Below are 27,792 nucleotides of genomic sequence, written 5' to 3' on the forward strand. Positions count from 1 at the left end.
GACTTTCATTAAATTGTAGATTCTAAAAAATCATTTCCAGTGTAGTATATTTTAATTTAGCCTTAAAAATAAATCGTGAGCTGTTTGACCTCTTAACTTACTTCTTTCCTAGCATCAAACCGTTGGAAAAAGATATCGTCCGTTCAAAAATATATCGAGGAGTCTTTAAAACTCTAATTAGTTGGACCAGGCTGGGACATAAGATATATTATGTCCCAGGACCAGGCAACACATTTTCAACGTAACAAATGTGAAAACATTTTTAAATGCGCACCTACTTATTTTTAAAAGAAAAATTACAGCACCAGACTGAGATAAACCATGGATCTCAATAAAATCTAATGTATTATATGGGACGGAAGATTCTAGGTCCCAGGTAGATTCTATTATAAATCTTAATGGCATGCAAGCAAAAAAAAATTAAAACAATTTACATCAATTTAAAAAGGTTGCAAAAGTCGCGCCTAATCATGCACGTGCGTCCGGAGGTAATGATCCGTAGTTTGACGGAAAGGGCCGAGACTGACGGAAACCAGGCGCAGCGTAATATTATCACGCGTGTGATAATTTCTCCACATATTCGACCTTGTCCACCGGTAAACAAATGTCTCGAGTCTAAGAAAGTTTCAGCAAACAAAGGTGATAAGATTTGGGGTCAACTTTTATTCAGTTTTAAACCAGTCATAATTTATTTGCCTTAAGATTTACAAAACATAATCTGATAATAGAAGTTTTAGGTCACTGCTCAATTCGTACCGCGATCAATTCGCTCCAAGTTAGTTCACAGACATTTGGGGTTTGGAGCTCAAAACGCCTTTAAAATCCAAATAAAATGCATATTTGTCAATCCCAGGTCATGTACTGATCATATATATCAAAAAATCTTAATATATGCCGTTTTGAAAAAAAAATCATATTTCAACAACTATAATAATACACATTTGGGGTTTGGAGCTCAAAACGCCTTTAAAATCCAAATAAAATGCATATTTGTCAATCCCAGGTCATGTACTGATCATATATATCAAAAAATCTTAATATATGCCGTTTTGAAAAAAAATCATATTTCAACAACAACTATAATAATACACAAGATAAAAATGTTCGCCGGAAAAAATCCGCACCCCTACCGTCATAATCACCATGTATTTTATTCCATTTCCAATATTTTCACATAATCCTTTGGTCCATCGACACAGAAGATATAATTCTTCACGATGATGGTCAATTTTAAACTTCAACGGTAATATAAACAACGCAACAGCCGAAATAAACATCAATATTATCGCCGTTTGTTTCCAACGACAAAATCTTTCGATAAATTCAATGGACCAGACGGCTATGAACGAAGCTATCCGATTATGTGGTTCCCAAACTTAAAAGCGCTGCGCATTTTGCACACGGCAAAGCTGGGGCGTAGCTCTGATCGCGTTGATATTTCGACTAGTCCAGTATGTAAGTCTCCTGAATAATGCATTGTTGAGTGAAGCTTTTACCTAGTAAATGGTAGAAAAATTAAATATTACTTCATGAAGAAAATGGCCTTTAAAGTTTTTCCATTCAGAAGTTGGTGCAGAAATGAGTTATAGATTTTTAAGGTTCACACTGCCTGGCGTTTAGGAAGAAGAGTGCAGTAAGTTGAGCAGAAGATTAGCCTTACCAATTATGAAGCTCATTCATGTTATATACATGTATATTACTTGTTTTGGTTTAAACATATTTATTTAAGCTCGATTGTGAAACAGGTTCTTGCAACTTATATTAATCACTTTTGAGTCCGCTTCCTGGAACTAACCAGTACTTGTGTCATATGAAAAAAGATGATTGTGACATGATTAGGGCTTGAACTCATGATCCCTGGGTTGAGAGGCAGACACCTTAACCACTATGCCACTGCTCCCCTTATTACATATTACTTGTTTTACAGATTTAACCAGGATGTAGACTGTCTAGCTGTCAAGTCCAACTCAAGAAATTTGTTTAACTGTAGCAGTTTTCACCAAAAAATTGGAAGTCATGCGGCTCATTCAAGTTAGATCTGTTGCCAGTTTACTGAGACAGTGCAGGAGAATCGATTTTCAATGGTAACTGAACTTTACCCTAATGTTTCATACCATTGATTTGATATTTCATCTTTCTTTTTTTTCTTTTTGAAAGTTAATGTATATACTCAGGGAAAAAGGGCTGTCCCAATAGGTAATGGACAACAGTGTTTAAATATGAAATTATTATAAATAAACATAAAAAAAAGATAACGGAAACAATCATATCAAAGCTAATGATATAAGGAATTTATAAATAAACATAGGACTTCTAAAAAAATTAACTGCTATTAATACGTAATTGCTGATCAAACATGCAAAAGACCAGCATTTTGTATAATTATACAGAACAAATTATAAGACTATCAGGTAATGCAATGTGGCCCACGCTGCAATGTCAAATACATATGTATGTTATGTGACATTATGTTAATGTTTCTCCTTAAAGGCTTTGCAAAGTATCACTTTTGCAAGGAATACAATTTTAATGTCAAGCCACCTGGTAGATATGTGAAGTGAATAATGAGCACCTGATTGTAGCGTTATATTTAAGAACCAGTCATATATTTCTTAGAATAAGTTTATATATTATATTTCCTTTGTAGTAAATTTTTATTTTGTGTTTCTAGTTTCTATTTTGCCACTTGAATACATTGTTATAATGTATAAGTGGTTTAGTTATTGACACAGAAATACTGGCGAATTTTAGGAATTGACAAAAATCACTAAAATTTCCACTAGTGTAAATATCAACCAAGCTGTCATTAAATTCTATCCATGCATGATTTGCTAATATTTCCTCATGTGAAATATCTGGAATTTTAACCTTTAAAGCCTTTGCCACCAGTATAGAGCCAGGCCAGCCTCAGTGCACATTCCTGCAGTCTGACCAGGCTCTAGACTGTTTGCTGACAAATTTTAAATATTCAAATTGATATTCCATAAATTGATAATGGACAGTCCAAAAATGAAAGTGGGCAAGTCCATTTTAAATATTCAGCATGTTCAGGGTTAAATTTGCTGACTTTTCGACATGTGGAAATATCCACTTATACAATATTGGCATCTGTTAATGAGAATATTTTGTTTATTTATTCAATAGTGCCTTTTGCCACCAGAACGTGCGGAGAGCAAGTGGCGAATCGTTCTATGATGTATTGGGTGTTTCTAAAAATGCAACAGATAAAGAAATAAGGATGGCTTTTCTTGAACTTAATAAAAAGGTTTGCTTTTCAGATTTCTTTTCATAATTTTACGGTCCTAATGAATGACTAGAGATTGGTCTGCACAGTTTGCTTAATAAAGAGAGTATCTGATTTGTTATACTGAGGTCTCTGGTTTGATCCACCACCATATATGTCCACCACTGAGGCAAAATTTCTCTGTGTCAATTGATCTGCATAAAAAACCACACCAACAATTAAGTTTTAGTTAGGTGCCAAGTGTGGAAAGTCATTTAACAAACTTTAGTAAGGCCCTAAGTGTGTAAAACTTCATTGTAAAAAGTACATGTTTATAAATAGTATATTCTATATCCTTAATTTGAGTTTGTTTTGAATTTCAAAATTAACTCTGGGTATCCCTGGCCTAGTGGTTAAGGTCGTTGACTTCAGACCACTTGCCTCTCATCGCTGTAAGTTCGAATGGCGACGAGGACTTTTGATTCTTTCATGTTAGGAAGCTATCCAGCTGGTTTATGGAATGTTAGTGGTTCTACACAGGTGCCAATTCATGCCAGAAATAATGCACAAAAGGACACCTGAGGTTTTCTTCCACCAGTAAAGCTGGAACATCGCCATATGACCTATACTGTGTCTGTGTGACGTAAAAACCCAATCAAACAAACAAACAAGATTTAATCTGGAAATTACATCAGTTTTAATTTTGACCTTTGGCCATTTTTCCTTTTTATTAGTCCCCTACCGGTTTAACCGGAGGGGACTTTAGGTTTACCGTCCGTCTGTCTGTCTGTCCATCCGTCCGTCTGTCTGTCAGTCTGTCAGTCCGTCAGTCCGTCCATCCACAAAACTGGATCCCGCGATAACGCAAAAAGTACTGAAAATATTTTTATGAAACTTGATATATGAATAGATGGCAGTATGGAGATTATGCACGTCTTTTTTTTTTTCTTCCTATGTTGAAAATTCTGGTTGCTATGGCAACAAATAGTCTGAAAATATGGCAAATTTAACACATAAACTTGATCCAGTGATAACTCAAAAAGTACTGAAAATATTTTTATGAAACTTGAAATATGGGTAGATGGCAGTCTGGAGATTATGCACATCTTTTTCTTTTCTTCCTATGTTGAAAATTCTGGTTGCTATGGCAACAAATAGCCTGAATTTCAAGATTTCTGATTTAAATTTTTCAGCTTTTTCACTATATGTTCTTTATTTCTTAAGGTGTTTACTTCAAACTTTAAATATAAGTTTCTGGTCATCAACCACATCATATGTGACAAGGTTTATAACTCTAGCACAAAAAATATCAGTAGTACCTCCCTTGAACTTAGATTTTTTAGGGGAAAAAATGTTGTCTTTTTTAAATAACTTCTTTATTTCCTAATGTATCTACTTCAAACTTCATATATATGTTTCTTATTATCACTCGACATTTTTGAGAAGGTTAAATACTCTAGCAAGACTATTTCCAGAATTATGTCCCCCTTGAACTTAGATTTTTTTTCGAGAAACTGGTATTTTCACTCCAACTTCTTCATTCCTTATAGGATTTACTTTAAAATCCCACATCGTAATAATATGACAAGGTTGTATAAACATAATTTCCTTACTAAGCATGGAAACTTAACACATTACTGTGATATAGACAAACTTATTTTATTATGTTTTGTGGTTGATATTTTCAAATACAGACTTCATTCTCAAATTCATTATAAATGGCAATACACAGGAGTGTATGACAATTAAAGAACTTTTTGAGGGACCGGTAGGGGACTACTGTATTGCCCTCAATACTATCAAATGCTTGTTTATATTTAATTATATTTTGTTTGATTTTTCTAAATCTACTCTATGTCACAGGTGAATCCTGATTCAGCCAACAAATCTGTGCAGGAAAAAGTTGGGAGAGTCAAAGATGCCTATAAGGTACTCTGTAATTCAACAACCAGAAATATATATGATGATAAATTGAAACAAGGGTTATTCATGGGAGCTGAAGTGGTACCTACTGCAATGAATTGGGATCCAAACCAGCCGAAGTATTATTACCTCCCAAAGTTTTATACAGACCCTATATTAAGGTATATATTCATTCATATATTAAATGAAATTAGAAGTATTCATGATACTTGCAGGCTGATCCCCCCCTCCCCCCCCCCCCCCCCCCCCAAAAAAAAAAAAAGAGTTTTGTCTAGGGTCTAACCTCCTACCCTATTTTTTTTAAACTTTCAACCTTTAATAGACACTTTGATTTATCAAACTATTTTTTTGTTTTGCAATATCTATATATTATAAAGTTTTGAAACAATATTTATATTTAAAAAAAAACAACGACAAAAAACCCCCCAAAAAAACAATTTTATCCTACCGTCTTAATTTTGCCTGAGACCAGAAACCAAACTTTTTTTTTGCCTGATGAATATTTCTGAATCAGTACTTAAAAAGTCTCTACTGGGATCCTTCGTATTACCGGATAAAATATGATGTTTTTTATCTGTAACTATTATTTAAAATAATAAAAAAGAATGGAATGTTACCCAAATAATTTTGGGTTCTTAATGCAAGTATACATTCCCTTATATCAAACATGAAATTAAATATTTGACCGTAGAAATGTGTCTTTAAAGTAGGGCATTATAAGAGGAAAAAATCGTATAAACAACTCAATTTACCGGACATTGTGTTTCACATTTTTTTGAAGTCGTGAATTGAAATTAATCTTTAAATAATTAGCAAGAAAACTACGACTATTGAATGGCAATGTTAAGATACTGGAAAAACCCAGTATGTCACTAAAATAGACATGGCAGCCATGCTTGTTACGAAGAGACCTATATAGAGGTGTAATTGAAATTAACACTATTAACTCAATTAACGTATTGATTCTTCATGATCCTTAAACGTATGACACATTTTGATATTCAAATGGAATTCTGTTCTTTCTCATACAGTGGCCTTTTGATCATCATGTAGCATGTTGCTAAAGTCATAAAGTCTATTTTTTTACAATTCATGTAGAGTTTCCTCCCATGGGCGTTACCCGTTTCCTTATATGTTTTTTATTTGCATTTCTTTGTTAAGACAACAACGAGATATTGTTTGAACAAAATTTAAAATTACTTTTTATCATTAAAATATGTTACGATTGTCTCCTGAGGTAAACGTTGAGAAGAATTAAAGTAAAACCTATCTGAAATAACCCATTAAGGGCCTCAATATTCGGGAATACGCAGAACAGATAATTTCCCCGCATGACCAGGTCATGGAATAACTAGTAAACAAAATGGTATGTAAGTAAATAAAGAACTGAATCAACAAATTTGCCTGAGAGTGGTTTTGTTGTTATTTACTTTGAAGTTGAAAGTGTGTGTACGATGATTCAGACCGGATGATTTTTGAATCGACACAAAAAATTAAGCCTTATTTGACAGGAATAGATTTTGTCCGGTAAACTGATTGTCCGGTAAACATGTATGATCCCAGTATGCATCCAGATTATCTTCACCGACTATATCTTAGAAAACATGTTAATTTAGGTGATGAAACTTTGTTGATGAAATGAAAACATTATTGATTTTATAAAACAATAGGGCAAAAAGAAAATGGTCTGCTACTTTCTCTTCTGTGTATGGGCCTTACAAAAGGACCAATTTCCAATTGCTAGAAATTCCTCCAAAATTTTGGGAAAATTTATGCAATGTAAAAAGAATTAAGATTTCTCTTTTATCACAACACATTAAAGCTCACCTGACCACTTTGTGGCCAATATGAATGTTTATGACTGCCTTTATAATGTACTGTACTTTATGAGTGTATCAACAATTTCTTTGGCTATCTGATACTTTGCAAAATTCACCTGCAATCCTCATTTTGGGTCAAAGGTCAAGGTCACAATTACTTTTGGTAATTTTTCAATTAAACTTGTTTTTCAATAACTTCAGTTATGAAATAACAAAAGTTGTTCATATTGAAACCATAACTGCCTTAGCATCTTTTTGGTTTTTGTATAGATATGTAAACAAACAAATTCAAAATATTAGCATCTTGGTAAAATGATATCTTATGGGATGTCTGTGGCCAAGTAGTTAAGGTCGTTGACTTCAAACCACTTGTCTCATACCGCTCTAGGTTCGAACCTTTGCAAGTGTCGTCTGATTCTTTCATGTGAGAATACTATTCAGCAAGCTAACGAAATGGAATGTTGGTGGTTCTACTTTAAGGTGCCTGTTTGTGCCTCAAAGGCACCTCAGGTTTACCTCCACCTGTAAAGCTGGAAAGTCACCATATGACCTATACTGTGTTGGTGCGACATAAACCCCAATTAAATTAAAAAAAAAATTGAAATCTTATATACAGTGGAACCTGTCTAATCCGAACTCGTACGGACCAGAAGAAAAGTTCGAATTAGAAAGGTTTCCGGATTAGAAGGTCTTTTACATATGAAAAATAGGGAATATGGAAATTCATGTGATATAAAGGTATGGGCATTTTCTTAAACCTTTCCGCAGATTAAATCAGTTGTTATATTCATTTTAGGAAGGAAGCAGAAAATGCATGGAATAAAGTTAGGGATGGAGTTGGTGATGGTATGTCGGACGAGGAGAAATATGACTCTGAAGTTTTATTGCCAATGTTTCGTCGGAATTTTAAATTTGCTTTAATTATGACATTTTTCATTAGTATGATGACTCTTTGGTATGCAATCACCACTTTACAATTGTAAGTATAACTGATTTATTCACAAGTATTTCTTGGTTTGTCTTTTTGTGCCCCCCCACCCCACTTTACGGGTGGGGGCATTTAGATTTACCCTTGTCCATCTGTCCGTTCTCATTTTGTGTTGCACATAGCTAAAAAAGTATTTGACCTAGAGTCATGAAACCTTACAGGAATGTTGCTCAGCATCGTGTGGATTTATTTTGTATTTTTAGAGTCATTGCCCCTGACTTAGTAAAAATTGAGAATTTTCATCTTGTATCGTACGTAACTCAAAAAGTATTTTACCTAGAGTCATGAAACCTTTTAGGAATGTTGCTCAGCATGTGAAGTTGTGCACCTGGGTATTTTGGTGTGGATCTATTTAGTATTTTTAGAATATTGCCCTTGACTTAGTAAAAATTTACAGTTTTCAACTTGTGTCACACATAACTCAAAATTTATTTGACCTAGAGTCAAGAAACTTTACAGGAATTTTGCTTGGCATGTGAAGTTGTGCACCTGGGGTTTGGCTTGTGGATTTATTTTGTTTTGTCAGAGTTATTATCCTTGACTTAGTAAATATTTGCAATTTTTAACTTGTGGCACACATAGCTCAAAAAGTATTAGACAAAGGATCATGAAACTTTACAGGAATGTTGATCCACATGTGAAGTTGTGGATCTGGGGTTTAGCTTGTGAATTTTTATGTTTTGTCAGAGTTATTGCCCTTGACTTATTGAAAATTTGTGGGGTGTCAGTGGCCGAGAGGTTAAGGTCGTTGAGTTCAAACCACTTGCCCCTCACCGCTGTGGGTTCGAATCCTGACAGGGACTTCGGATTCTTTCATGTGAGGAAGCTATCCAGCTAGCTTACGGAACGTTGGTGGTTCTTCTCTAACTCAGGTGCCCGTTCGTGCATGAAATAATGCACAGAAGGGCACTTGAGGTCTTCCTCCACCAGTAAAAGCTGGAACTTCGCGATATGACCTATACTGTGTCCATGTGACTTAAAACCCAAAACAAAACAAAAATCAAAGTGTTGAATGCACTGAATGCGACGGACATGCAACCGTAGAGACATTAAGGCTTTTTTAGAAAAAAACACACAAAAGATATAATTACAGAGAAAATTTGTTCCATAAAAGTTCGAGATTTGTAGAGCAATATATTTTTTAGGTGTCCCAGTCTGATATAATTCAGATTTTCTACTTTCAAGCAAAACAAGTCCAAATTTTTAAATACAGAATCAAATTTATGCCTAAAAACTCTGGTCAAACTTCTAAATCAGTGTCCTTATGGCTTATCGATTTATTCCGAGGAATGATATGTAAATAGAAAAACCTGTCAACAAAATATTTCTAAAATAAACGATGCAAATAAACTTCAAGTATAATACATAATACATGTGAGAATGTTAATTAGAATTGCTTCATGTGATATTATAGTGTGCATATAGACAATAAAATATAAGTTATTTGTATTTTTATTTCCCTTGGATATGTCTTAATTAAAAATATTTTGGTTAAAATCATCAGCAATTAATGGTGTATTTTTAGATTTTTTTTTTATTTACAAGGTAAATATGTAGAGGCCAGAGCACATCGTTTTTATTTTAATTTAAATGTCACTTAAGCACTGCAGTGTTTAGTTGTCCCTTTCAATTTCACACTAAATTCCATTTTCAACTTGTTTGCTTCTTACAATTGTATAAAATTTCTTAAAGTATTGCATGTTAACATCCGCTGATTTATTACATGTATAATATGTACTCCCTAATCGCATGTCTGAAAGTCAGCACAGGTGATGCAGAATCTATATTTAGAATAGGGTTATATCAAGGTCGAATGCTAGTATCATAATCTCATTAGCAGGTTAACATATATCGTGACCTAGAAAATTATGTAAGCAAAACACAAGAATCGAAAGTAGAACTGATATTATAACTTCCCCCAATAAAGATGACCATGAAAGACTACAGGGTGGTAAAGTGTTGAAAAACCCTCTTGTTACATGCATTTTCAAAATTAAATATTGATAATACTAATCTTTGTACTGTAGTCTTATTTATTAATAACTGCTGGATATTCAGCTTAACCCGCGGTATGATGCCACGAAAAGAGTTCTTCTTTTATAAATGCGTGAGTTATTCTAGAATTGCTGAGTCACAAAAAACTTTGGATCTGTTAATAAAAATGTTTTTTAATGGAGAAACATTTATTTCCTACTTATAATTTCTAGGAATTATTGAGCTTACTCCTTAGTTATAGCATAATTTGCTGTCCTACTTTTTCGACAGTGGTAAATCATTTCAGCAGTTTTCATTTTATTGCTATTTTAGGAACGTGATATAGAACAGAGGGAAACTCTATTTTCATTTTATTGCTATTTATGAAAGTGTGATTTAGAAAGGAGGGAAACTCTATTTTCATTTTATTGCTATTTTAGGTTTCGTGATGTAGAACGGAGGGAGGCTAAGAGAGTATAGTATGTGAGCTCTGATAGATGATCCAAAGTGTGCAGGAAAACAAGCAGTCTGGAAATATTTGTGCATCGTGAGGAAAAATTCATGCTGTGTAAACTCTTAATAGTTTTGAGTGTTCAAATTTACAATCACTCTATAATTTATTCAAGACAATGAAAGTGACTTGCGTGTAGAGATTGAATTAATAAGTGGAATTGAATTTGTGATACCTGTGCTAGCCTTAACTAAAATGTCACAGTTTCAGTTGATGTTGATTTATGAAAAGAATTGTGTTGAAGTTGTAAATAAATAAATTATGTGGTTAAAGAATGCCAAACATTTTAATATTTGAGCCGTGCCATGACAAAACCAACATAATGCGTTGGCGACCAGCATGGATCCAGACCAGCCTGCGCATCCTACTTGTTTCTCTACTTGTTATAGGGTTTGTAAGCGAACAGCATGGATCCTGATCAGACTGTGCGCAGACTGGTCTGGATCCATGCTGGTCGCAAACGTACGTTGGTTTTGTCGTGACGCGGCTCATTTTTAGCTCACCTGTCACAAAGTGACAGGGTGAGCTTTTGTGATCGCTTTTCGTCCGGCGTCTGTCCGTCCGTCGTCCGTCGGTCGTCCGTAAACTTTTACTTTAAATGACATCTCCTCATAAACCACTAAGCCAATTTCATCCAAACTTCACAGGAATGTTCCTTTGGTGGTCACCTTTAAAAATTGTTCAAAGAATTTAATTCCATGCAGAACTCTGGTTGCCATGGCAACCGAAAGAAAAAACTTTAAATATCTTCTTTTAAAAAACCATCAGAGCTAGAGCTTAGATATTTGGCATGAAACATCTTCTAGTGAGTGTCTACCAAGTTTGTTCAAATAAAAGCCCTGGGGTCAAAATTGGCCCCGCCCCAGGGGGTCATTGATTTTCCCTATATGCATATAGTAAAAACTAAAAAAATCTTCTTTTAAAGTACCCAAAGAGCTTGAGCTAAGATATTTAGCATGAAACATGTTCTAATGGGTGTCTACCAAGTTTGTTCAAATAAAAGCCCTGGGGTCAAAATTGGCCCCGCCCGGGGGGGTCATTGATTTTCCCTATATGCATATAGTAAAAACTTAAAAAATCTTCTTTTAAAGAACTCAAAGAGCTATTGCTAAGATATTGAGCATCAAACATGTTCTAATAGGTGTCTACCAAGTTTGTTCAAATAAAAGCCCTGGGGTCAAAATTGGCCCCGCCCCAGGGGGTCATTGATTTTCCCTATATGCATATAGTAAAAACTTAAAAAGTCTTCTTTTAAAGAACCCAAAGAGTTAGAGCAAAGATATTTAGCATGAAACATGTTCTAATAAGTGTCTACCAAGTTTGTTCAAATAAAAGCCCTGGGGTCAAAATTGGCCCCGCCCCGGGGGGTCATTGATTTTCCCTATATGCATATAGTAAAAACTTAAAAAGTCTTCTTTTAAAAAACCCAAAGAGCTAGAGCTAAGATATTTAGCATGAAACATGTTCTAATAGGTGTCTACCAAGTTTGTTCAAATAAAAGCCCTGGGGTCAAAATTGGCCCCGCCCCGGGGGGTCATTGATTTTCCCTATATGCATATAGTAAAAACTTAAAAAGTCTTCTTTTAAAGAACCCAAAGAGCTAGAGCTAAGATATTTAGCATGAAACATGTTCTAATGGGTGTCTACAAAGTTTGTTCAAATAAAAGCCCTGGGGTCAAAATTGGCCCCGCCCCAGGGGTGTCATTGTTTTTAACTATATGTGTATAGTAAAAACTTAAAAAAAATCTTCTTTTAAAAAGCCCAATGAGCTAGAGCTTAGATGTTTAGCATGAAACATCTTCTTATGGGTGTCTACCAAGTTTGTGCAAATAAGAGCCCTTGGGTTAAAATTGGCCCTGCAACGTTGTGGGGGGGGGGGGGGGGCCTATATACAGGTGAGCGACCTCAGGGCCATCATGGCCCTCTTGTTGTACATGTGGGTCAGTTACTGAATTACATTAAAGCTATTGAATTACATGAATACATGTATACGGTAATAAGAAATAATCAAATGTGGGAAATGGTGTAATAGAGATGATTTGCAAGCAAGCAAGTTAGGGTCAGTCCTGTAACAGGCGAAAGTCAAAAAAAAGTATACATTTGGCCATTATTTTCCTTTAATTTTGTAATTCACTTCACATGAATGATAAATGATTTGTGTGGCTTATTGAAATTTCTGTACATATCTGTCGATATTACCTGTAATGTTCAATTTATAAAAAGATAGCAGCAGTCTTTTCATATTTTTGGCAGATTTATATTTTTTCCTAATCATTTTCAAATATCAAAAGTTGGTCAACCACAATTACAATGTATGATTGCAATCTTTCGAAAAATGTATTCAGCTCAGCTCAACTTACCAATGAAAAAAATAAGAATTATGTTACTTGAACAATGGGGAGTTCTAATTTTAAGGCCAGGCACGGACAGGAAAATATGTTTGATGTTATTGTTAATTAATGTTGATGTTATTGTTAATTAATGTTGATGTTATTGTTAATTAATGTTACTGTTAATTAATGTTTTCCAAAAACTTCAACACTGCAGTCTTTTCCATAAACATGTCTTCATTACTGCAGTATTTGTACATGTATATGTAATATTGATTGTAAAATATGTTTTGTTATACATGTATATTGATTATTAATCATTGTATTGATTGAATAATTAAATATTTTGATTGCTTATAACTTTGTTATTATAATATTTGCATCAAAATTCATACATTACTTTTTTGGGGGGAGGCGGGACATTAAAGTTAAGTTAACTTAGGTTAATATCTTCTGTTTTAGAAGGATATTTTCATGTGTAATTAATGTTTTGAGATTATTATATTCAATTTGTGCACTTGTTTATGATACTATACTCGTTGGAAATACGATATAAGTTGAGTTCTGTTCTTCCTACCATTTATCTTGGTGTTATTTTACCCTGCAGATTGTAAGCAATATGGATATTCCATCAAGACTGTATTTTGGTTTTGCTCCAACAGTTTATAGAAATGAATTAACATGTACTCTACTTGAAGTCAAAGATTTGTATTAAAGGGACTCAACTGAGGTTTTTTGACATGACGAAACTGGAAATAATGTTTTTGAGAATAATGTTATAATTGATGAATGTCTAAACTAATAACTTGTGTGCAAAATTCCAAATCTTTCTCCAACTCTGTGTTTCCACAATAATAATTTTAATTGTGAAAAATGACCCAAAAATGAAAAATGTTGCTACACTTTTCACTCAAATCGGGCTTTAGCACAAAAATACGAATTATATTTCTGAGTATATTTCTTAGTTATTTTTTGCATGTATTCCTGTGTAAAGTGCTCCAGCTGATCTATGAAAGAAATTCAAATTTGATTTTTTTAAGGCGTTTGTTTTTTGGTTGAGTTCCTTAAAGCAAACTTTATGCAAATTTTGCTTACTGTGTTAACATAATGTAACTTATATAAGGACTATGAAGTGATAAAAGGAATAAAACAAAAACACATAAGTGGCAAAATTTTATTATTTCTATAATTATGCTTGATACTGGTCATCTTAACAAATTTCAAAAGAAGGTTATGGCCATAAAAGAACACCATAGAATAAATTCTTATGCTATACAATAATAACAAAGTAACAGTCACTGTATTTATCACTAGAAATCTATGTCATTTATGCCTTTAAAGTTAAATAATTTAGTATAAAGTCCTTGAAGTAGGTTTTGCTCTGCAGTTTATAAATTTAATTTTTTTATGAAAACTTTATTTGTTCTGTAACTATGACAGCCTGTCACTCCATGAAGAAAAACATTTTTGAAAACAACAATAACAAAAAACAACACCCACTGGTACTGGAACTGGTTTTGAATTTATGTCTTACATTTATTTTTGAACTTTCAACTATTAACACTTTCAACCTGGAAGCCAGAGCTAGGTCAGCCATTTTACTAGGCTTTACAATTCATGCTGCCTATCTAGGCAATACAGTTGGCTGTTCATTTTTTTTTCATTTTGATATTGAAAGCCCTTAGATTACTAATGGACTCACCTGCCTTAAATTTGGACTAGGCCACTGCACAATTCAGAAGGGTAATGATTATTACACAAAATATAAAATGCCAAAATCAAAATTTTTCAATGTTAATATAGATGACTTTTTGGAATAGCTACATGTAATTGACATTAACCTGTGCAAGTGACAGGCCTGTTTTGAAAGCATTTTTTTTTTAAACTAAGCATTATGAAAGATTTTACCCTTTATTTGCTGAAGCCAAAAGTTATTAGTCTTTGCCATCAGTACAGAGCCAGGCCATGATTTCCATCTGGGCAGTCTAACCAGGCTCGATTCTGTTGGTAGATCAATTTTCGTAGTTTTATATTAAACCTACTTAATTTTCAAATGAACTGTTCCAAATTCAAAGCTGGCAGAATCTATTAAAGAAGTGTAAGAGTTAAGGATATATACCTTTTTAATACTTTCTCAAAACTAAATTAAGAATTATGAATAAATTCAAGGAAATGGTAGTCATTATTTGAGCCGTGTCACGACAAAACCAACATAATGGCTTTGCGACCAGCATGGATTCAGACCAGCCTGCGCATCCGCGCAGTCTGATCAGGATCCATGCTGTTCGCTATCAGTTTCTCTACTTGTTATAGAGTTTGTAAGCGAACAGCATGGATCCTGATCAGACTGCGCAGATGCGCAGGCTGGTCTGGATCCATGCTGGTCGCAAACACATTATGTTGGTTTTGTCGTGACACGGCTCAATTTTTCTTCTCATTACTTGTGAGGAAATAAATTATTTTAAGTTATAATCCATATGACACTGTGTGAAGTAATATTACACAAGTATTACCTTAATTGTGACATGTTGTTCCAAGAAAGTCAATTTGACACAATATAACACTTCACATGACATGGTAAATATTTCTAAATAAAACAGCGGAGCTATAATTATTTCCTAAACAAAATATGATTGAAAAAATGACAGAAGTTTGTGTCACATTTAACTGAAATGTGACACTTTTACATGTGGCATTTTTAGGGAGTATCACCTCCAACCTTACCGATTACAATATCACCACAGAATTTTAAAAATTCTAAAGCATTATACATATATATGAAATCAATTTAACAATGTCAATAAATGATTGTGTAATATATAATAAATTTTTTGTACATTTTAAAGCATTGCCACCAGAAAATTCAAATTCACTATTTTCAGTATTGTCAAACCTGTTTTTAAAACAACCCTCAGATCTTAACCATAGGCAGTAAACCCGACACTCAACCTTGACCTGATAGAACCGAAAGTCATTTTCCCGTGCATTCTCACCAGGATTTTCCTGTGCATTCTCACCAGACTCTTAATTGTAGGGAGTTCAATTTTTTTGTGTTTTAATTTTAATCATCTAAAGTTTGAATGGTCGTTCTACTCGGGTGTCCGCTCTGCCTGATATAATGCTCGGAGGGTCATCTGAGGTTTTCCCCTACCAGTCATGCTGGTATTTTGCTATATGACAATTACAGTTTCGGCGTGACTTGAAACCCAACAATACAAATGACCTGTTCCAATTTCAAAGCATGGCAAATTCATGACACAAATCAAATTCAGCAGGTTAATGGTTAGGTACGAAAGACCTGTGGGGACATTTCAACTTCATGAATTCCCGATTTCATCTTCACAATTTTAACTTCACGTTTTCAACATACCGAATTCACGAGGTGAGCTTCTAGAACTCATATTTCAACTGCACGAATAAACAAATTTAGCTCCAAGAATTCACGACTTCCATTTCACAATTTTAGCTCCATGATTTTTATTTCACAAATTCACGAATTAAACTTCAGGAATTAAACTTTATTAATTCACGATTTCAAATTCACGAATTCGTGAAGTTGAAATCGTGAATTCGTGAAGCTGAAATCGTGAATTCATGAAGTTTAAATCATGAATTTATGACGTTTAAATCGTGAATTTATAAAGTTTAAATGTGCCTACGGTCTTTCGTAATTAAGACCAGCATTTTAGTTTCCCTTTTGATCATTTAAAGTGTACACATAACCTTACTAAAAACCTGCCAATAACGGCCTACTACCATAGATGGTCTTGTCAGGCAGGTAGACTGTATTCTAAATGTCTACTTTTCGTCAGGATAAATTAATCCACTGTACTAATGCACTAAGCACAATTTCATATCGTGAACTACTGTAACATATGCTTAAATGTAATTTATTGTAAATGGTAAATGATTTTCATTATCAAGCATTCCAAAAACTGGAAATATTGTCAGAACATATTTATTCACACACAATTCTCTAAATTCCTTGTCAGAATAATTTTGTCATCAGTGCATACGTCCGAAGATTTATTTGATTTATTAAACGGTAAACATGCACTGTGCACAAAGTACAGTAAAATTGTCGTCTCGAGGCTTGAAAGTAATATATTTAATAGCGCCACAGATATATGTTTGCTTGTGCGGACGAAAACTGAAAATATAAACTTTATAAACTAGATATAGATTTGTCACCGACGTTACACAACACTGTCAAATTTTCTTTAAGATATATACCGCATATTTCACTATTATATATCCTTGGACAACACCAGATCACAAGCATCGTTACATTAACCTTGACATCAATGTAACAAGTTTCTGTCTTAAGATAAAAGTATGGATGCAAGTTCACTGAAATAGTTACCTAGACATGCCCATTGCAAAATGTCTGCAATATTAAGTTTCTGGCATGAAATATTCCCGATCACAACGGACACTGTGGCATTGGCGTAATTGCGAGTACACATGTGTTGTTATTTTAATATTTACTAAGATAAAATGTTTCCAGATCACTTTTCACTGTAAAATATAAGTGACGTCAGATTTATCTAACATTTGCGAAGAAATGAAATGAACGATGTTGATTTTCCTTCCGACAATTCCATTGTCATAACGCTCCAACGTCAATAGGCACAAAACAGCCATAATTGTTGCAATGGCATTGCAAGGACAGCTACACGAATGTCTTTTTCTATCTCCAACTGAAGAGCTGAATGTTGTTTTTGACAAAATACAGTTTTAAAATATCACTTATTCAACAATGTTGTTGTCTTAAATATTTAACTGTAATATAATACTAAATGCCTTTAAACACTAGGTATCTCTTAAATACTGGTCAAATGGATTCTGCCCTGTTCTCTTTGGGTGCGATGGCAGCTTGATACTGATATTTCCTGAAAATAAAATAAAGATTAAACTATAAACACTATAATTATGTTATAACTCTCCTGCATTTCGTAAATTGACTAGTCCAATTCCATTTTTTGGAACTGTCTATTATCAATTTAGGGATATCAAGTTAAATTTCAAAGATAATCGGTTAACAGTTTAGAGCTGGTCCGGACAATAAGCAGGCTTTGAGGAAATATCTTCTTTCACGAAGGATCGTCAATTCTTTTTAACATTTCATTTGTAACACAATATATAGACATACAGTCTGTAACAATATCTGGCATTAAAAGGGAAACACATTTTACTGAAACAGTACAGAAATAGCTTATTAAATTTGCTTTCAGTAGTGGTTTTTGAAAATGAAAAAGACGCACGTGTTATTCCCATGCAATCGACCCATTCTTGCTTTGAAACTTTCTTATTTCCATCCTCATCACAAAAACGCACGAATTTGCGAGCACATTTTCTCGTCGCCTTCTTTTGTGCACTCTTCAACGTTTCTCGGAAAATTTCCAACTCTGAATTTTCCAAATCCTGTAGAAAAAAAACAAGCAAACAAACAAACTGACTTTTTGTCTAAAACTGGTTATTAGAAATTCGCGTTTCTATCAATAAGAACCGGACGTTTAGAACGGACGCTTCTATCTATTAGAAAAGGTCGTTTTCATACATTGTTTATTAGTAAAAGGTGTATCTATCTATTAGAAAACGGCGTTTCTATCTATTCCATATACATGTATAAGAAAGGGGCGTTTCTATCTATTAGATACGGGCATTTTCATATATTAGAAAATGCCGTTTCTATCTTTTAGAAATGGGCGCTTCTGTCTATTAGAAATGGGTGTTTCTTTATATTAGAAATGGGCGCTAAATGGGCGCTTCTATCTATTTGAAAAGGGTTGGTTTAGGGTGTGTGAAGATCAAATGAACAGTGTGTTTAGGACAATGAATTGAGCCGCGCCATGACAAAACCAACATAATGAGTTTGCGAACATCATGAATCCAGACCAGCATCCGCGCAGGCGGATGCGCAGGCTGGTCTGGATCCATGCTGGTCGCAAACCCATTATGTTGGTTTTGTCGTGACGCGGCTCAAATCTGATTTTCACACAACATTGAAAACAAGGAAACTTTTTGAAACAAGAGGGAGAAATTAATTACCTGATTTTTGTTGGTGTCCAAAACGTTAAATTTCCAGTGGACCGCACGTTCGTGTACTGTTTGGTTAGGGTCTACAACCAAAGCACTGGAAAATACACAATACTGTTTAATAAAACTGCAAACGTGCTTTCTTTGACAGGCTGATTGTCACTAAATAGAACTAAAATTCAAATATTGACAGTAAATTAGCCGAAAACAATAGTTTGTTAGCTTAGATTGTTATAACATATGGACGGAGGGCAAACATGTTCCCGTGGTGAGCCGGTAAAGGACCTAAAATCCCTTAAAATAAAATATACAAAAAAAACCAAAACAACAACATCAAAAACCACAACAAAGACACCATCGGTTTAATACAGTTTCTAAAGTACAATCAAAATATCTTTAGAACTTAACCGTGTCCGTAGTTTTTACAACGGTGTATTTTTTATGCTGTATTGCTTACATGGAGCCACGACCGATTACTCTTGTATGGCTCATTTGTATCTTGTTATTGATAATTCCCTTCTCGGCATAATTGTAAAATAAGTTTAGATATGAAATATGCTCACCTGTGATCAGTTCTGTTGTTGAGTGCATACTGGGCCATCTCCTGGGTCAGTGTGGCGAGAAGATCAGCCAGGAAGTTCTGTTTCTCTGCGTATGAACATCCTATGGAGACAGATCCTGAATGGACGTCATTTTGTCAAAACATTTAAGCCGCGCCACGACAAAACCAACATAATGCGTTTGCGACCAGCATGGATCCAGACCAGCCTGCGCATCCGCGCAGTCTGATCAGGATCCATGCTGTTCGCTTACAAACCCTATTACAAGTAGAGAAACTGATAGCGAACGGCATGGATCCTGATCAGACTGCGCGGATGCGCAGGCTGGTCTTGATCCATGCTGGTCGCAAACGCACTATGTTGGTTTTGTCATGACGCGGCTCAATTTAAAGCAAGCATGTATGAAATATTTTATAAATAATTATGCTTTATTTACAGATATCACTAAGTAACAATTTGATACATACTGTTTGTAGCATTAAAATCGAAATGTTTCAAGAATATTTTATGTAAAGGGGAGCACTGAGGATTTTTTAAAATGACGGGACATGAAATATTATTTGAGATTTATGTGAGGTTAATGTACTTTTTGATGAAGGTCTAACTCAATAAATTTTCAGATTATTTGCTCATTCCGTTTTTTTTTTTTTTTTTTTTTTTGTAAAATGAATAGTCTTCATGTAATTGTGTAAAATGGCCCCACAAACGAGCTAAGTATCGAGCAAAAATACGATGTTCAATTTAATTCTGAATATAGTACTATTATGTTTTACATATACATGTATTTCAGTTTTAGGCCAAGTTGGTCTATTCAAGAAACTTAAAATTTCATTTTTTAATGCGTTTGCACCTCAGAGGAGGGCAACAGAATGAGTTGCTGTCCCTTATCACTTACCATCACAAATATGCAACTCTGACCAGAGATTGCAAACAACGGAAAAAGCGAAAAAATGAAGTCGATAATATTAGCAATTAAAATGCTAGATTGCTTATTGCCAATTTAACCATAATTTTAATTATTCCAGAACAAAATATTGCATTCAATTGCAAGTCCGTCTCTTTAAATGCATTTGATTTACACTACACACAAAAACAAATGTTGCGGCATGGCTTAGTGGCTAAGACATCGGATTAACAATATAAGGATCGATATCTTCGTGGGTTCAAACCCTGTCACGGACAAGCTGTTGTTTTCTTCAGTAAGAAATTTTACACTCATGGTTATAGCTTCTATTAAAATAAATTCTGTATTAACTTAGCCAAATATTTCGTGGGTAGATTATCAATTATAACTTCCAAATCGGTCGGATGCATTGTCGGCTAAAAAAAATTTGTTAAATTGTATTATTTATTTCTGAAGACACAGACGACTTTAAACTTGCAACTTTTGGTTAAGACTGCATTGTAGATCAATTGGATGTCGTGTTTAACCCTTTACCTCATATATACGCGAAACAACGCACACATGTTTTCGTTTGAGAAATGTTGCTTAAAAAAGTGAGCACTTTTTCGGCGCCGCCCCCCATCCAAAAGATACATCAGGGGGTTGCCAGAAGGGGGATGTGCCCCTTCTGTTTGGGGGGTTTGAAGGGGGGGGGGCGGAGTCCCCCTCATCGCCAAGAAAATTTTGGACTTGTGAGAGGCTTAAAATGACCCCAGGTCGATCATAAGGTAACGTGTAACCAACGCTGAAAAGCCTTTGACTCTATCTCAATCCCTTGAGAAGTTGCAGCACTTTGAAATAAATTTTGATGGAAAAAATCGAGGCAAAATAGTGATTTTTGGCAATTTTGAGATGTCCCCTCGTTGCCATGGTAACAGGAAATTTAAGACTGAGCATGTCGTTACAAAGGCAATGGTCCAGTCAACATTTGTGCCAAGTTTGATTAGTATTGAAGCATTTTTCATAGTTTCATAGCAGTTTGAACTTGTAAGAGGAGGCTTTTCAGTGAAAATGGCCATTTTTCACAATATGCTCATGGGGGAAAGGGTTAAGATACAAGAAGAAAATGAAGTTGACTTTTCTACTGTGTAGAACCACCGACCTTCCGTGAGCTAGCAGGATATCTTCATCACAAAAAAGAATCCAAAGTTCGGGGTTCGGACCATCAGCAGTGAAGGGCAAGGGATTTGAACTCGGCAACCATAACCATTCGGCAACGGAGACCACTTGAACAAATTAAGCATGTTAATGTGTAAGTAATAGCAACTACCTGGTATATTTCTTTCAGCATCAAAATCACATTTCGGATGTTCACCATGTGTGGATGTTCCAGTAATAGGACGCCCCGAATTTTCCTCCACACACCAGCAATATCCGGTTGCGTCATGGCACTGCGCGCGACTCCACTTCCCTTCCGGTGTACACTTAGGAACAAAAATACCTGCTTTCGGGTTGTCTTTTTCTTGTTCTAAAGCAGATTCCCTGTCTGTCCGACAATCATTTGCCTCTGTTTTATGTAATTAAAATGTTTTTAATCTTCAACGGATTGCAACTTTGGAAAAACGACATGATTAAACAAAAAGAGCCATTTGAATGTATAATTTTTCCTGTAAAGGTATTTAAAACAGAATTGAAACAACAGAAGTAAGCAAACAACAGAAAAATGTAAATAATTATGTTCCAATAATAGAAAACTAAATATAACACAAGTACAAGGAATGAAAAGATTTTCTTCTGCAAAAGAGCGAAGGAAATATGAGGGTTAAAGCTTTTGATTTGTTTTTTAATTTGACGCGGATAAAGAAAGAAGCAGCTTAAAATGCGTTCATATAGATCAAATTACTTCCCTTTCCTATTAACACCAAAGCAATTTTTGTTTTTACTTTCATTGAAACCAATCCGAATTCATCCGAACATTTCTTGACAACTGTTTTTGTTTTCTTTTTTGTTCGTATTGAAATGGAAATCTTGTCGAGTTGACGCTTGTTACCATCAGTAATAACGGGCGACAACTCTTAACGGTATTTGCAATTTTAAAATTTTAAAAAAGGGAGGTAATTTGTTTCTATATGAGGAAGATTTGGTTACTGAAAGGTGGTATGCTTACGTTTATTTGGTCTGGGTTCCTTGATAGGCGTAGGACGAATGGCTTCAGTCCATGTTTTATCAACGTTGATGGGGAGCGAGGGGAAGGCCGGTCTCTCGATCTCGCCTGTAGGATACCACGTAAAACTACACTAATATTTTTTCGTTAAATGAAGTTTAAAAGCAAATGATTTTCTGGTTTATGAATTAACTTTTTTGACAATGAAATGAGACGATGACAGTTGAATTTGTAAAAAACACAGAACCCTGCACTTCACGGAACATTTGCATTGTTTTTATTTTTACTCAATCGTTCGATTAAATATCAGAACATTATGTTTTAAATCTAGGCAAAATCGAGAAACACCAGAAAGAAGCAGAAGGATAAAATTTGCGCTTGGAAGAGGAGCCCTAGTTCGGTGAGTACAATATTATTAAAAGCATCCAACAAAATATTAAAAATGCCATATAGAAAGATACATGAAGCATATTAATAAATGCAAAACCGTCTTGCTTTGAATATTTTACACTGGATAATATGTAATTTCATTAGTCAATAAAATTTGCATATAAATATTTCATTATCTTTCTCATAAGAACAAGAACATTGTCGCTAACATTACAAAGGTTTCTTTTAACGAAATTTGCACGCGTTGCAATACAGAAATGTTTGCGACCACTCTTTAACCGTCAAGGGAGACAACCCTGTTCAGTTAGAAATTAAAACAATAAAAGGCGCTTCCATACTTATACATTTGCATTAAGTATTCTTTAATTGTTAAATATAGTTGAAAATAATGCATAATAACATGTTTTTGTTGTAATATTTCACTCTTAACATTTGAACTGATTTTCACTACGGCAGACAACAGGCGGGTGTTTCTGATTACATAAGTAAAGAGGTAAAAGTGCAAAGCTCGTGAATTCATAGCTAGAAATAAGGCAAACGCAATATGAGTTCAAAATAAATATAGAATGAAATATATAAATTAAAATGCAAACAATTAATCTATCCAAATATCAGCTCTTAAATAGTGCATGCATTACTTAGAAAAAAATTTAATTCTTTCAAGTCATTTAAAGTTTGCAATTAATCAATTATTCAAAATATTGAACATAGAAGGATAAACAAAAACACAAAACAAACAAATTGAAGTGTTTGGATAGATATTTAAATATTTGAATATATACGGTGCATCAAATATAATGTTTTTTGTGAAAGATGAAGAAACACTGGCAGTACGTATTGCAAGTTCGTATATAGGAAATAGTTGAAAACTGATTTGAATGATAAAAAGCGTTATTATTTGCAAAGCATATTTTCCAAGGTATTTTATACAATAACAATATGACTTGAAACATGAAGTTATGGCCACTATTCATTAAGATGTGTATAAAATAATATCGTCTATTTATAGAAACATTTTAGGAATGATTAATATAACTGGGAATATTTTCTAGACGTGTTTAAATATTATTTTACGAATGGAGGCTCTTACAAAGATATTCCTATACACATGTTATTTCAGACTTGAAGAAGAATTAAAAAAACAAAAACATTTTTTTATTAATGTGGTATGTTTAATAATGAGAGGGTGTTACAATTGTAGGGACAACTTTGTGAAGATTTTTGTCTTAATCTCATTTTTGTTTTTGACAAATGCATTTGCAGACATTTTTCCCATATGTCAAACATAATAAGTTTGTAAAAGAAAATGTCGTCCATTGCAACGAGAAATAAGGGCATAGCAAAACGAATTTTTGTTTGGGTAATCAAGCAAAAATAGGGAAAAGACCAGTTCATAACGGACGGACGGATGGAAGGACGACCAGGTGTCTAACATTACAAGCCGAATTTCTTTTAGGCGTATGATAATAATGTATTGGAAAAAACTGTCTTGCACGTGCAAAGATTAGAGCCACAGTAAATTTATTTCAGCCATTCTTTTATAGCTTTGTTGTAAAAATTGATTGTAAACCTTCCTAATGAAATGCACAGATGTTCATAATTTCCTTGAAGTAGTAAACAAAACAAGGGAAGTGCAAAACATCCTTGTTTAGATGACAATAGACCATTGTAAATCAGTAATGAAAATTTCAACACGTATGCATGTTTCCGAACGTGGAACACTTGTTAAAATGGACTTTAATATTGCAATTATCCAAAAATAAGATGATCTTTCTGGTTAGAGTTCATATTTACAATGTTCTTAAATTGACAATCGATTGTTTTTATTTAATTTAATCAGTAAATCAAAAAAAATGTTGATGAAATTTATCAGATGTATGACTAATTCAAGATTGGCAAAGGATAGGAAAAAAACCTTGAAATCTATGACGTCACAACAACAATAACAACATATAGATAATACTCACTCTTACCCTTGTCTGACCTACCGTTGTTAGATGATGAGGATGATGATGACGAAGATGATTTCTTAGTTAGAAGCTTATTTAAGTCTAAACTTTCACCTGTTGTTTTCACTTCCGGCGCATGCGTAGTCTTGTCCTGGTCGTCTGAGTTGAGAGAGACAAACAAGCGAAAAGAAACTATATGACAGAGAGGTGAATTCATTATGTTCCAATGATTTCGCAAAACTTGTCCTTGCCTGGCCTTCACCTTAATTCACTGTTAGTCGGAAGTTTTGTGTGTGTGGGAAGTGAAATGTTATGTTACCCAACCTCACCGTGCATAATTGGTATTACACATTAATTCAGGTAAATTTCGATGCTTGACTTTAGTCACTAATCGAGAGGGATGGTTTTGAACAGTTTGTTAGAGAATTACACATCGACAGCATTGTTGTTCGTACATGTACATAGGCAATATTTAAATTATTCGGAAATACAGCTTAGACACGGTGAGTTAAGTAACACATGTTTTAAAAGATAAAAAAAAGTGTAAGGCAAAGAAGCAAAATGCTGATAGGCATTCAAAGATACATGAATATACATAGACATTAATCAAACATTTATTAGATACTTCAATACATCTTAAAAGACATCATGGTATTAAATAGTAACTCATGACATGCTTTCATGAATGACTTGTGAAAGATAAAAGCATCTGCAGCAAAAAAAATGTAGTGGGGAAAAAAGCGTGAGCGACAGAATCCGACGTTAATAATACATAAATAATTCACTTTCTTTTACATACAAAGGCACGGTCAAAATACTGTCAATGATTTAATTATTTTGTGATCTTTTCTTTACCTATTGCGAAAATACTTTTTAAAAGATTTTTTTCAACGACGCTTTTATTGGTATAGATCTTTGTGCTGTTTTATGATAAAAACTTATCGTTGAATCGTAGCATCGGATTCCGTCCTAATGACGTCATAAAGCCAAGATGTTGACGCAAGTGTGGCTAGGAAGTTTGGGGCTGTCACGTGTTTATAGACCAAGCAAGGCAATTTTTGCGTCACTAGAACAGGTTAAAATCATAACATTCTAAAATATAAGGGAAATTTGACAGAACTTAGCTATTTTGAATCATCTCTTAAAAAAAACAAATGCCTTAACCTTAGATATACAGAATACATGTAAACTTCTTAACAATTCTTTAAATATTTTACACTCATAATTTACTGTAAAATAAAATCTAAAAAATACAAAACCTTTTTTAGATAAATTGGTTGACTTTCAACTTTTTTCCTTATCAATTTCATTTGAATGTTTTGTTATTCCTTTTTCTTTTATTCATTTTTTTAGCCAAGTGATAGTCACAAAAATAAAATAGGCACACCTAACATTTTGACATCAAAAGAAATTATTTTACAGTAAACACTCCACAATTCATGCATATCAACTGCCAAACATCCCTTTCTGTTTGTTGGAATATAAGTTCTGGGTTAAGACACCATCACCAGAGGGATTATAAGAAATACAAGCTTTTATAACAGCATGAGTAGTGACGTCATTCACGTGAATGACGTCAAGTATATATATGATACATTAAAATGAATTCAAGGCTTAAAAGCTACTCGCTTAAAATTTTTGGATGAAATTTTGAAAATAATTTCTTACTTTTAGAAATTTGTAATTGATTGCATCGTTTTACTGGAAAGACTTTACTACAAAAAACTGTGAAAATTGAGTTTTTAAGATTGTCCAAAAGTGTCCATCCAAAAAGGCAATCGTTCGTATTTCACACGAGAATTCAATTTCTGATTATATCAAATGTGTGTTAAGAAATATGCTTAAAAAGCGAGTAGCCTTAAATGACCCAGTGAGACCTCGTTCTAGATACCAAAGTCTAATGTTTATAATTGAATAGTGTTAAGCCCATTATGGTGTCTCGATTGTCCTTTGTATATTGAGCTAAACCAACGTCTTCGGCTTACAACCATGAGCAAAGGCCAGATTCGTTGTAAAACATAATTATCAGGTTTTGCTTACAATTTGGGCTGATATTGCCAAAATGCAAAAAAGCTTACATACAATTATATAGAATTACCCAGACATAAACAGATCTATCTCTATCTAGATATCGTCACCTTAATGTAGTAATGGGTTAGCTCCTATGAAATTATATAAGGAGTAAACCCGTTACTGCACTAAGGTGTTGATATGTTAAATGTTTCCACTGATGTGTTTTTGGACATGATGAGACTGGAAAAACTTTTCTTCAAGATAATAACTTGTGTGCAAAAATTCAAATTATTTGCTCACTCTTTTTTTTTAAATAATTATTCTAAAAATGTTGCAACGCTTTTCAATATAACGGGTTAAGAATAGCACAAAAATACGATTTAAGATTTATTTCTTAAAATATTTCTTCATAATCATTTGCATTCCTTTCATTTTTTCGAGAGCCCCAGTTGATATATTTAAGATATTCAAATTTTGGAGTTCCTGATTAAGTAAATACGTATTGTAGGGTGCTGTAGATTAGACATGTGTTAAACCGGCTAAGTTTTGAACAAGACAAAATACACACGGCAGTCTGAAGGACAGCTAAACCCCCTTCCGCAGTCAAGAATATGTACTTTTTGACCTTTTACCAACCATGACCTTGATGTTGTGCATATCATAAGCACATAGTCTCACGATGGTGATTATTTGTGTCAAGTTATTTAAAATCTTCCACAAAGTCAAAAAGTTATGGAGAACATATCATTTTGATCTTTGGGGTAGCAACCTGGAGTTTGAGCTCTGAATATTGTGTCATGGAGGGGGTCATTTGTGCCAAGACATTTTAAAACCTTTGAACTGTCAATAAGTTATAGAGCGGACATGAAAAATAGATGTTTTTCCTTGGATCTTTGAGTGTGACCCTGACCTTGTGTGGGTTGTGACTTGATTATTGTGCTCTACCAATGGTGTCATAATAGGGATCATTTAGAACTGCCAAGTTATCTTAAAAACATTGCAGCTCTTTAAATGTTATGGACAGA

General features: G+C 34.0%; 2 protein-coding genes across 15 annotated transcripts in view; one reads left to right on the forward strand and one right to left on the reverse strand.

The window, feature by feature from the left end:
* The first annotated feature begins 509 nt into the window (after window positions 1–509).
* Window positions 510–10,714, forward strand: LOC132722764 (uncharacterized). Its single transcript, XM_060707323.1, has 6 exons — window positions 510–639; window positions 1,928–2,084; window positions 3,145–3,265; window positions 5,087–5,307; window positions 7,763–7,945; window positions 10,369–10,714. The coding sequence occupies exons 2-6, from the start codon at window positions 2,017–2,019 to the stop codon at window positions 10,406–10,408; spliced, it is 633 nt and encodes a 210-aa protein (XP_060563306.1). The 5' UTR covers window positions 510–639; window positions 1,928–2,016; the 3' UTR covers window positions 10,409–10,714.
* Window positions 10,715–13,929: 3,215 nt separating this feature from the next.
* LOC132722762 (SPARC-related modular calcium-binding protein 1-like) overlaps window positions 13,930–27,792 on the reverse strand; it is a 48,036-nt gene continuing 34,173 nt past the window's right edge. Inside the window, exons 7-13 of one of the 14 annotated variants that reach the window (XM_060707309.1) lie at window positions 24,779–24,946; window positions 22,419–22,523; window positions 21,582–21,818; window positions 19,372–19,471; window positions 18,821–18,905; window positions 18,034–18,193; window positions 13,930–17,661 (exon numbers count right to left, since the gene is read on the reverse strand). In XM_060707309.1, coding sequence (XP_060563292.1) covers window positions 17,582–17,661; window positions 18,034–18,193; window positions 18,821–18,905; window positions 19,372–19,471; window positions 21,582–21,818; window positions 22,419–22,523; window positions 24,779–24,946 — 935 coding nt within the window. In that variant the 3' untranslated portion in view covers window positions 13,930–17,581. Of the gene's footprint in view, window positions 17,662–18,033; window positions 18,194–18,820; window positions 18,906–19,371; window positions 19,487–21,581; window positions 21,819–22,418; window positions 22,524–24,778; window positions 24,947–27,792 lie in introns of all 14 variants that reach the window. The other 13 variants (XM_060707313.1, XM_060707308.1, XM_060707307.1 and 10 more) reach the window with 13 other exon arrangements.

This window comes from Ruditapes philippinarum, unplaced genomic scaffold (genome assembly GCF_026571515.1).
Source record: "Ruditapes philippinarum isolate M1 unplaced genomic scaffold, ASM2657151v2 ctg2209_1_1_1_1, whole genome shotgun sequence".
Taxonomy (NCBI): Eukaryota; Metazoa; Mollusca; class Bivalvia; order Venerida; family Veneridae; genus Ruditapes; species Ruditapes philippinarum.